We start from the raw sequence: 12,864 nt of genomic DNA, 5'->3' as shown, positions 1-12,864 counted from the left end.
GCAGGGGGAAGCCAATTGATGTTCTCTCTCATTGATGTTTCTATCTCTCTCCTTCTCCCTTCCTCTCTCTAAAACCAATGAAGAAAAAAAAGAGTACTGTTTAAAATAAATCAAATTATCTATGAGAAGACGGATAAAAAATTTAGTTTAGATTTTAAAAATGGGTTATTTTAAAAAGGATTATTAAGTATAAGGAAGTTTCTATAATAATTTTATTGTTATTTTGAATAAGAAATAAACAGAATACAATGGCATTAGTGGAGCTCATTCCAGAGAAAACAAAGTAATAATTGCTGATGGAATATGATGTATTCATTATGACCACAAAATAAATCATCTAAGATTATGGTGAATATCTCTAATATCCCAGAGATCCAAGAAAGCATTTCGGCCCAATATCAAAGCAAAAAACATACTGATTTGTTTCTTTAATAACAATTATTTATGCATATTTCATTTACAGTCAAATAATAAATTGAGGTTTTTTTCTTTCTGAAATTTTAATATTTTGGGGAGATTTTATGTGAAACCAAAGAATAAATAATGGTCCTGTACATTTTAACTCACCATATGCTACTTATGACATTTTTTGCTTGTTTTTTAACATAAAATAGTAGTTCCATGGATTAACACATAACTTATTTACAAAATGTTACTACATGTAAAGGATGAAGATTTGTCACTATTGAAGATACTCAGATAATGTGCTATATTTGGAACCCTGAAACTCTAAAATGTTAGTTCCAAGTTTATTTTGAACAATGACAGCAGCTGACGGTTGCTTTGAAGGCAAAGGTTTCAATGGATAAAAGCAGTGTAAATAGTTTAGAAGCCAAAGATCTGATATGTTTTGTAACAGATGTACTTTATAGTCAAACTTCACATATAACCAATTTTTGTGTGACTGTAAGCAATGTGCTAATTTTCAAAGCACGTTCTTTCTTATGACATTTGGAATAGTGATAAATTTTGCTGTCCCACATCTTATGTTTGACTATTTTTCTTCTGTGATCTGGTGGAACAGACCTGCTTGCCATTTGCAGTAATTTCAAGACCTTTATCAGTAGTAAGTAGTGGGTGACAGAAGAATTCTGCTATGATTACAGTACAATGAGAGTTTGTTTTAGATAAGGTATAAAAAGAGCCTTTGAAAATAATTCAAAACAAAGATTCTATCTTACTAGGATTTTCCAGAACGCATCTAAATTTGAGAAATTTAAGTACTTATTTCAACAGATGGACCTCCATTCTTAGTATACAATACTATTTGTTTCTTACCAGTTTTGTAGCTTCATTTGCACGATCTTTGGCTTCTTTTGCAATTTTGTCAGCTTCATCGATATAGTCCTTAATATTGCTGTAAGCCTTGAAGGCTGCAGTGGCATTGAAGGAGATGCTTTTAGCCTCATCAAGGATTCTGTTGGGATTACCCAGAAAACAACATCAGAGCAGTTGATAGTCAAATGAAGAACATCCTACTCATAAAAAACATGGCTTCCAAATAACCATGGTCAATATAATTTTGATAATTTGAAATCATAGTGGTCTATCTACTTATTTATTGTGGTGTAGTTTTCCATTGAAACTCATCTTCCTAAATAATTCTGCTATGAAATATTATCAGCATATTATTAAGTATCCATAACGTCCCCCAAAGCTCCTGCGACCATGTGCACCATACAAGTGTGTGCAGCGAGATGATCCTTTACATCATCTATGAAGCACAATCTACATTTCAGAGCGCTGTACCACATTACTGGAATTAATTTCACAAAGTCTCTCTGGGGTAGGTATATTTCCCAGGTGAAAAGAAATGAATCTCAGAAGGTTAAATAGCTTGTCACGGGTCACATGTCCAACATGTTGCCAGTTAAGGACTTGGAACCAGCATCACCTGACTTCTAGCCAACTGTTCCATCTACTGTCCTTCGTGATATATTGGCAAAAGATTGTTCTAAAATGAACTGTGAATGAATCATTGAGTCTTCAAACATTTAAAATTCCCTTTGTATCAATGAGTACTACATATTGGAAAAGAAATCTTATACAGATTTATTTGGGAAAATTATTCTTGGGGCTAATAGCACCTATATAATTGCAGGGAAGCATGCCAGTTTTACTAGAAGGCTGTCCATAAGTCAAACACACCTCACCACTTGCCCCTCCCTCCTTGGACCCATATAAGAATCCCAGCTATAGTGAGCTGTTATTTCACAGAGGAATATATAGTGTCCCCTGGAGTCTGAAAAGAAAAAAGACTTAAAGACAACGTACGAGGCCACATTTTCAAAAGCGACCTTTTCAACAATATATACTTCGGATTTCATTAAAAATGCAAAACTGAAATCTGAAACAAAATGTGTGTTTATACACTATTATTCAAAATGCTAATAAGGCAACCACTGTGCTCTCTAGTAAAGAAGGAAAACCAATTTTTCTAAGTGTAGCCTGGGGCTGTGTTCCCTCCCTACCAAGCCATGTTTGAATCCACTTTGAACTCGGCTTTTGGTGCTGCTCCAGCCGTGTGCCCGGACCATCCTAATTAGGCCGTTCCACAGAAAGGTCATGGAGCTCCTATGTTCATAATTGTAGAAATCAAGGTTTGAAAGCAATTCTCTACCATTTCTGTTAGTCAAAACTTTGGACAAGTGTCAAGACACATAGACATTTGCAACAACAGATGACATACCCGTCAAGGACAGCTGATGAGTCATTCAGCTGAGCTGCATGGTTCTCAGCCTGGGACACCCTCTCAGCAAGCTTCCTGTCTTTGATTTTTTGGGAGAGGTCATCTATTTTATCTTTCAGCTCCTCAGACATGGGTGGTAACTTAGTTTCAATGTCTTTAACATACTGTAGAGAAAAGAGGGTGTTTTAAGTTAGTGAATCCAAGCCTTCTCTCATTTACTAATCTCTGAGATATAATTACACATCCTTGGTTTCTTACAAAACTTCAAATTTACTAACTTAGCAACAAGAAAATATAGAATAAAAGCTGTTATTTCATGAAAGAGATTAGGAAATATAGGAAGCCAATTTATACCAAGAAGAACCTAACTATCTTTTTAAGAATGTTACTTCATAGGCATAAATGATCCTATCCTCATTAGGTTTTTTGAGATCATTTATGTTTCTATCGCCATATATCATAGTGTCTACTGCATTAGACAGTATGTTAAAAGTCTGTTTGCACATTTACACTTCTCTTTTAACTAAGGTTATATGAATATTGAAGCAGATTATAAGTGCTGTTCTAGCAACAAATAATGTCCACCTTTAGTCTGAAAAAAATTCAGGCTTGTGGGAGTGGACGAGTACCCTCACATAGACATTCATATCTATTGGGAAAACAATATGACGTTCTAATTGTTGCCAATAGGTGGGCACAGTCACAAGAGAAAAACACAAAAACAATTTTACACCCACAAGAAAAATAACCATTAGCATTTGTTTATGTAACAGATTTCTCATTGACTCCCATTTGTGAAAGCTTGTTATTACCATCTTTCTTTTACTTTGGGTTTTCTCAAATACTCACGTCTCTGACTGAGCTGATTTCATCTGCCAGACGTTTGGCTTCATCAAGTATGTCATTGCCTTCTTTTAAAGTGTTCTCAGTTTGTCGTTTGCCGCTTTCAATAGCCTCTTTCTTGTTCTGTAGTACAGTGTGAACAAAACGTCAAAATGCCTTTAGGTAAAACCTATCCAGCCCTGTATTCCTGACTTCCCTGGGCTGTCGGAACAGAGGTGACAATGAGGCTAGATGAGAATACTATAAACCACTCAGCCAATCCTCCAAGAGTTATTTTATTTAAATGCCTGTACAGGTACTTTCTTAATCCCGTTGTGAGAAAGTCATCCAAGAGAAGAAAAGTTATCTGATGGTTGCTGAGGAATTCAAAACTATTTTTAAAGCAAGAAGTGCATTCCTTTTTAAACAAAAATCAAAGTGCTGAATATGTAGTACTGAACACGTGATAGTACAATGAGTTACATTGGAACTAGATGTTGAGTTCCAGAATCTATGTTCCCGTGAGTATTTTGTGAGCATACACATGAGCAGACTTGTTCTATGGGAGTTCTGTAAAAATGGAAGGAAATTGGATTTCTAAGGGAATTTAGGGAAAGTACTTTAAAAAAGAGAGAGAGAGAGAGAGAAATTATCAAGTGGAAGAATAAACTTAATAGAGATTCCCATAAGAAGTGAGCACATTCTAAATTTTCTTTGAAACTGATAGCTTGTCTCAACACTACATGAAACTCATTCTGAACCTAGAAGAGTAAAATCACTGAGAGGGAAATGGTGCTATTTCTCTATTTGGAGCATATCTTTGCCATTTAAAAAAATTCTGACTTATTTATATTCTTCTAATCACCTTTTTACCTGTGGACTTAATTGCATCAATTATAATTTTAAGCCTCTGCCGTTTATGTTTTTTACATAAATAATAATGCTACTTTGTATATCCATTTCTATCTTAATATGTGCCAGCTAGTTTATAAACTTTTTGAAAGGGTCAGTAATGTTTTAAAGGGTAAAGGTAAAAGTTTGCAAAACTTGGAAACTGTGTTGCTTGCATGACCTTTGCTCATCCTTTTGTTGAGTATGGATAAGGATTATCTAGATTATCCGCAAGGCAATGGATAACCTAGCAAATGACAGAAGAGATACCAGACCAGTCCTACTGCAAAGTAGTAGACAATGGGCCAGACCAAGTACATCAGTGGAACTGCGGGAAACTAGCAGTAGGGTATATAATCAACACCCCAACCCTGATTCAAGGCTGAACCCTTCTTGGCTCAGCCCGCCTGCACCCAGGCTCCTGCAATAAAGCCGTTTTGCTCTACATTGGCCTTGTGTTGTGGATGTGATCTCCGCCGGCTCAGACCTTTTACTTTTCTCATTTAATTCTACACTAACAGTATAGGTCCTGTGTTTGTCACCTTTTAAAAGAATAGGAACAAACAAGAAAAACAAAAACTCACAGACACAGATAAAAATATGGTGGTTACGAGAGAAAAAGGGGGTAGAGAGTAGTAAAGGGTAAAGGGGGTCAAATATATGCTGACAGAAGAAGATTTAACTTCGGGCGGTAAACACACAATGCAATACACAGATGACGTGTCATTGAATTGTATACTTGAAACCTATAGAATTTTATTAATCAATGTCACCCCAATACATTTAATAATAAAAATTTAAAAAGAATAAAAAGAATAGAAAATTGAACAAGTTAAGGGAACTGTCCAAGGTCCACACTTAGCACAATGGAGTTAAGATATGAATCCTGCTCTACATAATGATATAGCCCAGGTCTTGAGCTTGAAAGCACTGACTCTCCTATTATAGAAATCACATTTCTTATTTGCTCTGGGCTAGCACCAGGTTCACTCCTCTCTTTCCCTCCCTGTTCAGCGACCATGTCAGTGTGTTGCCAGGTACATGCATAGCACACCTTTCCCTGAGCCAGGAACAAGCTTATTCTTGCAGTTCCCTTAACCTTGTGCTCTTCCCCAGTCCTTTATCTCGCTTCCTCCTTCACTTTGCTGATGGTCACTTCTCTGATCACCTATCAAAAATGGCACTCAACTTTATCTCAATTATTTTCTATATACTAAAGGACAAATCAGATTCAGACAACAGCCTGCCTGGGCTAGGATCAAGCCCCGCCCACTGCCACAAGGTAGAAACCTGGGGCAAGACATTTAGCCTCTTGTGTAATTCATAGTCCCTCCCTCCCTCAAAATGTGGCTCATTGACAGCGGCATTAGCATCACCCGGAAGCATGTTAGAAATGTACAATCTCAGTGCCTTTTGGGAACTACCAACTCAGAATCTGCATTTAACAAGAATCCCAGGTGATATGCACAGTAAAATTTGAGAACTAGCTTTGAACACTGGCTGGTGCACAGTGAACACGATGTAATGGTTGACTTTTATATTACCTTATTTTGTTCTTCTTTTTAGTACTCATTTATCTGAGTTATATTCTATTGGGTGGCCATAAACCATCTAAACATAGATAATATTATTTTTTGTATAGACTGAACTATCTTAATTACACATGCTATTTAGTGAAAACCAGTAACTCCAATTCATCACAATATTTATGTATGAAAAGGGACTAATGGAAACCCACAGTCTGCTGAACTGTACGTAGCTGGTGGAGGATAACATAGTGAATGCATCATACAATGTCACCAAACATATAATTTATTATTATAATAGCCCATGCTTCAAAGTTTATGGCCATATTATATACTACTTATTCATTGCTTTCATTGACTATCTCCCTCACTATAATATAAATTCCATGAGAACAGTCTTATATATCATTGTATTTCCAGTACCTAGAAGAGTTTCCTCAATAAATATGTTTGAATGAATAAATAAAATTAGAGTCCATTCCTGAAACTTGAACCATGACATTGGGCTCATCAACTACTCCCATCCCTGGTTAATACAGAGGAAGCTTCGATCTGCCATTCCCTCTTCAGGGACAACGAATATACAGGTGGTCCTGAGGCTCCTGATTACAGGTCATATTTTATCTTCCAAGGGTCTGACATTGTTTTAATTATAGCCCTTCCAAGGCACTGACATTGTTTAATTATAGCCTTGAGCTTTTGCATGAACTGATTTAAAGTTATACCATGTACAGACATTCAAGAATTTTTTCCAACATGGCTTGTTTATACTAATGTGTCAAGGTAATTTAAAATGCTGTATCAATGGAAGGGAGAATATTTCCACAGGGACATTAGGTGAAGAGCTGCACACATTTTGGTTTCAATTAAGTAGTGAGTTAGAACCTTTATAGAAGCTCTATTCCAGGTACTTTAGGAAACCAACTGTTATGCAAGATCAAAGTGTGTTCTTTATTATACCAAGGCAGAGGCAATGGTCTGGGCTTCAGGGGGGTTCAGAGGTGGCTAGCTTTCAGATCAGATGCTGATGGAATCGAGTCCTGAGCCAAGGGGAAAAATGGAGATTTGGAGCTTCGAAATATTAATAAAATATACAGATAACATGTTTTTCTGTTTTTTTGGTGGCACTTTATTTATTCATTGAAAAACAATGATGGCAGCCAGTGTTGTGGGCCAAGGGGATAGTGTGTGGACAAGAAGATGTGTTCCTCAGAGCTTGTCTGGAAGAGGGAGAAAATGATTGAGAAAATCAATGTGTGCTTTTAAGCAATGATGAGTGATGTAAAAGTAAGTAAATAGAGGGAATGCACAGAGAATGATATATGATATAAAATTCCTAAGGTAGAAAGCTTTAAGTGTTAGAGGAACAGAAAGGAGGCCTGGAATAATTCTCCAAAAGTATTGTGTTTGAACACAAAATTGATTATTGTTCTACTTTTAACATTTAATTCATCTGATTCTAGATCTTAATTCATTCCAGAGCTCAGTAAGTTTAAGGCCTTTTTGTGTGTGTGGGGTTGGGGGCGACATTGCCTGTTTGGGTGGATTAAAATCCTGCTAAAGCTGTCTTCCAGTCGATCCTTTATCTAGCAATTCACCGTTTACTTCCTTCGCAGTCCTTCTTTTTACAAGGCTATAATGATAGATTTGAGGACAGGCTGTTTAATACATGCGCCTTTGTTTAACCGAATGGCTCATCTTCTCTTTGCCCATCGGCACAAAGTTCCCGCTGCCTCTATTGCTGGAAGTGCCCTGCGAACCCGTTGGCGTCTAGAAGGCTGCACACTCAAAGCCTTCTATGATCTGGCTCTAAACACTGTTTCTAGAGCCTTTGGTCTCCTACAGGCATTTATGTAGTCTAGGATTGAGCTCTCCTGCTCTGACACTTCCTAAGACCAACTCACACTTTCAGAGCTCTGTGTTTGGGCCCAAGTTGCTCCACCATGTCTATCAACTTCTCTCAATTTCTGCTGAGATGCATTTCTGTGAATCTTTCGGTGAGTCTCCCAGCCCCTATTAATCACAGGATTGCATGTAATGAAAGGTTAAGATGCCTGAATTTTTAGGAGACTGTAAGTTTTATGAGGCCAGAAATCATTCCTGTTCAACCTCAAACACCCTGGTTACCAACAGCTCTATGATATGTTGGATGTCGGACAGACTTGAACCACTATCCCAGCCTATTTTTCTAGCCTTATGTCACACTATTTTCTAATATGAAACCAATTCTCCAAAATTCCCTGGCTTTGTCTCAGAATGCAATTCTCTTACAACTCAAGGTCTGGCTCTGTCTTTTCTGGCTTTCTATCCCCTCCCTCATTTACATCCAGTCTTCATTCCGATCCTATCAAACCACTGAGTTTTCCCAAAATGTCATACTCTATTTTATTTTTTATCCTCACCCGAGGACATTTTTCCATTTTTTGTTCAGATAGAGTGGGAGGGAAAGAGAGAAAGAGAGAGAGAGAGAGAGAGAGAGAGAGAGAGAGAGAGAGAGAGAGAAACATCGACGTGAAAAGGACACATCAAGTGGCTGCCACCCGCATGAACAACCAGGGCCGGGGACAAACTGCAACCAAGGTATGTGCCCTTAGCGGGAACCAAACCCGGGTCTCTCTGGACCGCAGGCCAACGCTCTAACCTTTGAGCCAAACCAGCCAGGGCTCTTAGTTTATTTTCATCTGTGCTTTGGTATGTTTTTCCCTATGTATGCGATGTTCTTTCCCATCTATTTTGCAGGAAATAGTGCCCACCCTTCAGGGCTTAGCACACATGTCAGGTCTTCTGTGAAGCCAACCTTAAACCCAAGGTGATTGAGATGTCCTTCCTTTGCTTGCCTCTATAATTACTCTTTAGAATGGTTTACCTGCGTGCATCTCCCAATAAATACAAGTTAGCTACAGTCATCAGAGATGGTGTATTTCTGAATATCAATGGTTCTCAAACTTAAGTTTGCATCTGAATACCTGGAGGGGTTTTTAAAATGCCAGTTGCTGGGCTCTACTCACAGTTTCCTCGGTTGATAGTTTGGGTGGGGCCTGAGAATATGTATTTTGAACAAGTTTCTAGCTGACACTAATGCTGCTGTTCCAAGGACCATACAACGAGGACCAGTGCTTGACATGATCAATTTTTGGGTTTAGCACATCTCTTGAACTTTGTAGGGACTTGATAAATGTTTTTAATAATAAAATTTGCAAAAAAAAAGTGCCTGGCTGGTGTGGCTCAGTGGTTGAGCATCTACCCATGCACCAAGAGGTTGCCGGTTCGGTTCCTGGTCAGGACACATGCCCAGGTTGTGGGACTGATCCCCGGGGGGGGGGGGGGGGGGCGCATGCAGGAGGCAGCCAATCAATGTCTCCCTCTCCCTTCCTCTCTCTCTCAAGTCAATAAAGAAAAATAAATAAATAAAAATTGCATGCTTACCTTTTAAAACAATAAATGAAAACAACCCATTTGAGTTGAGTCTTACTTATATTACCTTCCTAGCCTCAATAAAGTTATTTATTTTTTTTAAAAGATCATTATTCCATCAAGTGGATACAATGCATAGGTTGTTCTCACACCTGCATGCACATCAGATTCCCCCAGGGAACGTTTCAGACTATGAACCCTGGGCTGCACCACTGACCAGCCAACTCAGTCTGAGTGAGTGTCCCAGGACCCCACCGTTTAACAAACTCTCCAGGTCACTAGTCAGTCTAGCGCCCACCTCAGTAACCAACTTCAATCAGCCTTGGCGAATAACCTTAAGTGAGCTGTGCCTCCCTCATGTTCATTTAATCAGTTTATCTGTTTACTCCAGCAAGTGTTTAACAAGCCTTACTTAAGCGTGGCATATAAAACGGACCGGGAAGGACCACCCAGAGCCACAGCGCTGCCTGCATGAGCTCCTGGCTTGTCGGGGTGGGGGGGGGGGGTGGGGGGGGGGCGGGGGGGGGACGAGAAGGACGGCTCCCAGTTTAAAACACCCCTAAAAGGAAGGATAACCGAAAGCACCGTTTACTGTGCCACGATGACTCTTCCGGAAATACTTCCCAGATGCTTATTATACTTTCCACACAGGTAATTTTAATTTCTGAAACTGTTGCCATGAAATGAAGAGGTGCACCTGCGGGCAGTTACCCCGCCGGCGTGCGGGGAGCGGACGGCACGCCGGAGCCTCCGAGGACAGCGGCCAGCGTCCCGCCTCACCGGCCGCCTTTTCTCTGACACTGCCAGCCTGTCAGCAGCCCCCAAATCGGTTTAGATGAGACACATCAGTTAAGGAAAAAGTGAGCCTCTTCCATCTTCTATCAAAATGACAAGGCTAAGTCCCAGGAGAGAGATCCTGGGGATGGGGGTGGGGGAGGGGGAGGGGAATATCTTTTAGAAATTTAATTTGTCCTCCTTGTAATCGAAAGAAAAATGGACAGAAATGAGTAGATTAAAAAAAATCCAGATTCATTTTATTCAATTGTCAATTCAACAAATATGCCAGGGAGTGTTCGGTTCCAGTGAGATTATGTTGGAAGACACATAGGTCTGCTGCTGCTTCATATCTGCTGGAGGTCCAGGACGTGAAAACAGCAAAGGTAAATTTGTTTCTGGGGACAAAGTTGTTGTTTTTTCAATACGAAATACAGGTTTGTGCCATTATATGTGCTAAATTCACTCTTAGGGAAAGTGATCAATTTGCCACGTGAAGAGAGAGAACATGCTAGAGATGAGATCGAGAGAGGGAGAGAGAGAGAGAGGGGGAGAGAGAGAGAGAGAGAGAGAGAGAGGGGGGAACAGAGAGAGAGAGAGAGAGAGAGAGAGAGAGAGATTAAGGGGCAAAGAGGTGGAGAAATCTGTTTACTTCCAGCCTCATCAGTACCCCAACAGAGGGAGAGGCTGCCCATCACTTCTAGAGGAGAGAAGTACCTCTTGCCTGTGAGGAAAAGGAGGGAAAAAGAACTCAGATTTGATCTGTTTCATGGTAGTCCCTTTTATAATAGCATTTTCGTAGAACACAGTGCAAAAAGAAAAAGAATCAGAATCATCCAATGTTCTGGTCTCTCAACGAGCTGTTGCTCCTGTGTCCAAATTCCATGAGAAAAAACTTGGCACGTCTGCGATTCATGGCAATCAGATATCTAAGCCACGGTGTGCGGATTAGGTTGGGTAGACTGTAGAATGGTGCTATTCGTACTTGAAGGTACCCGAGCTCTGCTCGAGTGCAGTGCACTCGTACGGCTGGACACTGACTTGCCCAAGCTAGTACTTCTAGTTAGTGGCACATTAAGACCAAGGTCCTCTGACTCCAGGTGAACAGCTGCTTCCACTGTACCACTCTATTATCGTCAGTAGCTTCAGTTATCTACATTTTATTTGATGTTATGGGCAATGAGGGTTGATTTAAAAAGGAGAAAGATCATCCCCTGTTCCGAGTCTCAGAAGTCTGCTTTCAGAGTTGTCATTCCTGATCTCTAAATTCACAGCAACTGGGCCAGCCATGTTCAACCCCCGCCCCACAGCCCCACAGACTCACCTCCAGAGCTGTCCTGTTTTTCTGGTTTGCTGCAGATAAACGATCTGTTTCTCTGATTTTATCCGTCGCTTCTCTCAACAGGTCCCAGGCATCATCCAGCTTGTCTTTGTAGCCTGTCATTTGCTCCCGGAGATGGTTCTCTTTTTCTTCATTCTTCCCTCGGGGCTCTCCAAACAGCTTCTGCACGTTCTTCATCAGGCCTTCTGCGGCTCTGCAAGCACCCAGCCCAACCACACACAATGAGCCCTGCCACTGCCTCGGGTTCATTGGTTTCAAACTCTATTACAGAGATGCTAACGCGAAAAGAATGGGAACGGAAGACCACATTTATAGAAGACTGCCCATGCGCTACACCAAGTTGAAAACTGATACTGAAAAGGGGCACAGCCTTTTGCAATTAAAATTAAGCTCCAAAAATCCTCACATTTATAATTTGTTAGTCATATAAAATTTAAATTGGAAAGGAACTCATTCTCATAATTTGACTGCTGAAATGAGTTTTATGATGCACTTCACATACCAAAAAATAAAAAGCTACCTGATTCAACATAATGAGACATTTCCTCTGTTGCTTTGAATATAAGGTATGAATATGTTTAGTTAGAAATGTGAACAGAACTCTGTGCTATTGACCAGCTAGTATAAAATCATGATTTTCATCTACTTTTTTTTATCTTCACCCGAGGACATTTTTGCATTTATCCTCAGATAGAATGGAAGGGAGAGAGGGAGGAAGAGAGAGAGAGAAATATTCATGTGAGAGAGACACATCGAGTGGCCACCACCCACACAACCCCAACTGGGGCTGGGGACAGACTGCAACTGAGGTACGTGCCCTTAGCGGGAACCGAACCCGGGCCTCTCTGGTCCATGGGCAGACTCTCTAACCATTGAGCAAAACTGGCCAGGGCTTCATCTAATTTTCTTTGTCTTCTGAGTAATCTGGGAGTTTCCTGGGTTTAACTTTATAGTCTTCCTAAAGTGATAATATCTGAGCCCTTAAGAAAGGCTAAGTAGTAGAAAAACAGTAATTCTGAAAGAAATAGGCATCACGATATTCTGAAGTAGTTGTCAAAACATTGCTGGGTTCCATCCCCAAAGTTTCTGATCCAGTAGTTTTGGGGTGAGGTTTGATAATCTGTATCTCAAACAAGTTCTCAGATGTCGCTGATGTTGTCAGTTTAGTACACATTATTAACAACCCTATCACTTTGTAGTTACCTATGTATGTCAAAATGTATTTTTCTTTTGAGTGTGTTGTCACAGTAGTTAATTAGCATCAGTAAAATCACTATTACTATATTCCCAACCTCAAATTCCCCACCCTGATTTGAAGGTATTAAACATTTATTATTTGACAACTCTTTTATTTAGCATTCTGTGAGATGAGAAAACATAAAGAAAGACCTGCAAAATGCATAGCT

The 12,864-nt window shown here is 39.7% G+C and overlaps 1 protein-coding gene across 1 annotated transcript in view; it reads right to left on the bottom strand.

Moving 5' to 3' along the window:
* LAMA2 (laminin subunit alpha 2) overlaps positions 1–12,864 on the bottom strand; it is a 403,470-nt gene that overhangs the window by 92,585 nt on the left and 298,021 nt on the right. Inside the window, exons 37-40 of the mRNA XM_036247762.1 lie at positions 11,441–11,651; positions 3,539–3,655; positions 2,690–2,853; positions 1,279–1,417 (exon numbers count right to left, since the gene is read on the bottom strand). Coding sequence (XP_036103655.1) covers positions 1,279–1,417; positions 2,690–2,853; positions 3,539–3,655; positions 11,441–11,651 — 631 coding nt within the window. The remainder of the gene's footprint in view (positions 1–1,278; positions 1,418–2,689; positions 2,854–3,538; positions 3,656–11,440; positions 11,652–12,864) is intronic.

The sequence above is a fragment of the Molossus molossus genome, unplaced genomic scaffold (assembly GCF_014108415.1).
Source record: "Molossus molossus isolate mMolMol1 unplaced genomic scaffold, mMolMol1.p scaffold_m16_p_8, whole genome shotgun sequence".
Lineage (NCBI taxonomy): Eukaryota > Metazoa > Chordata > Mammalia > Chiroptera > Molossidae > Molossus > Molossus molossus.
This window is presented reverse-complemented; position numbering and strand designations above follow the sequence as displayed.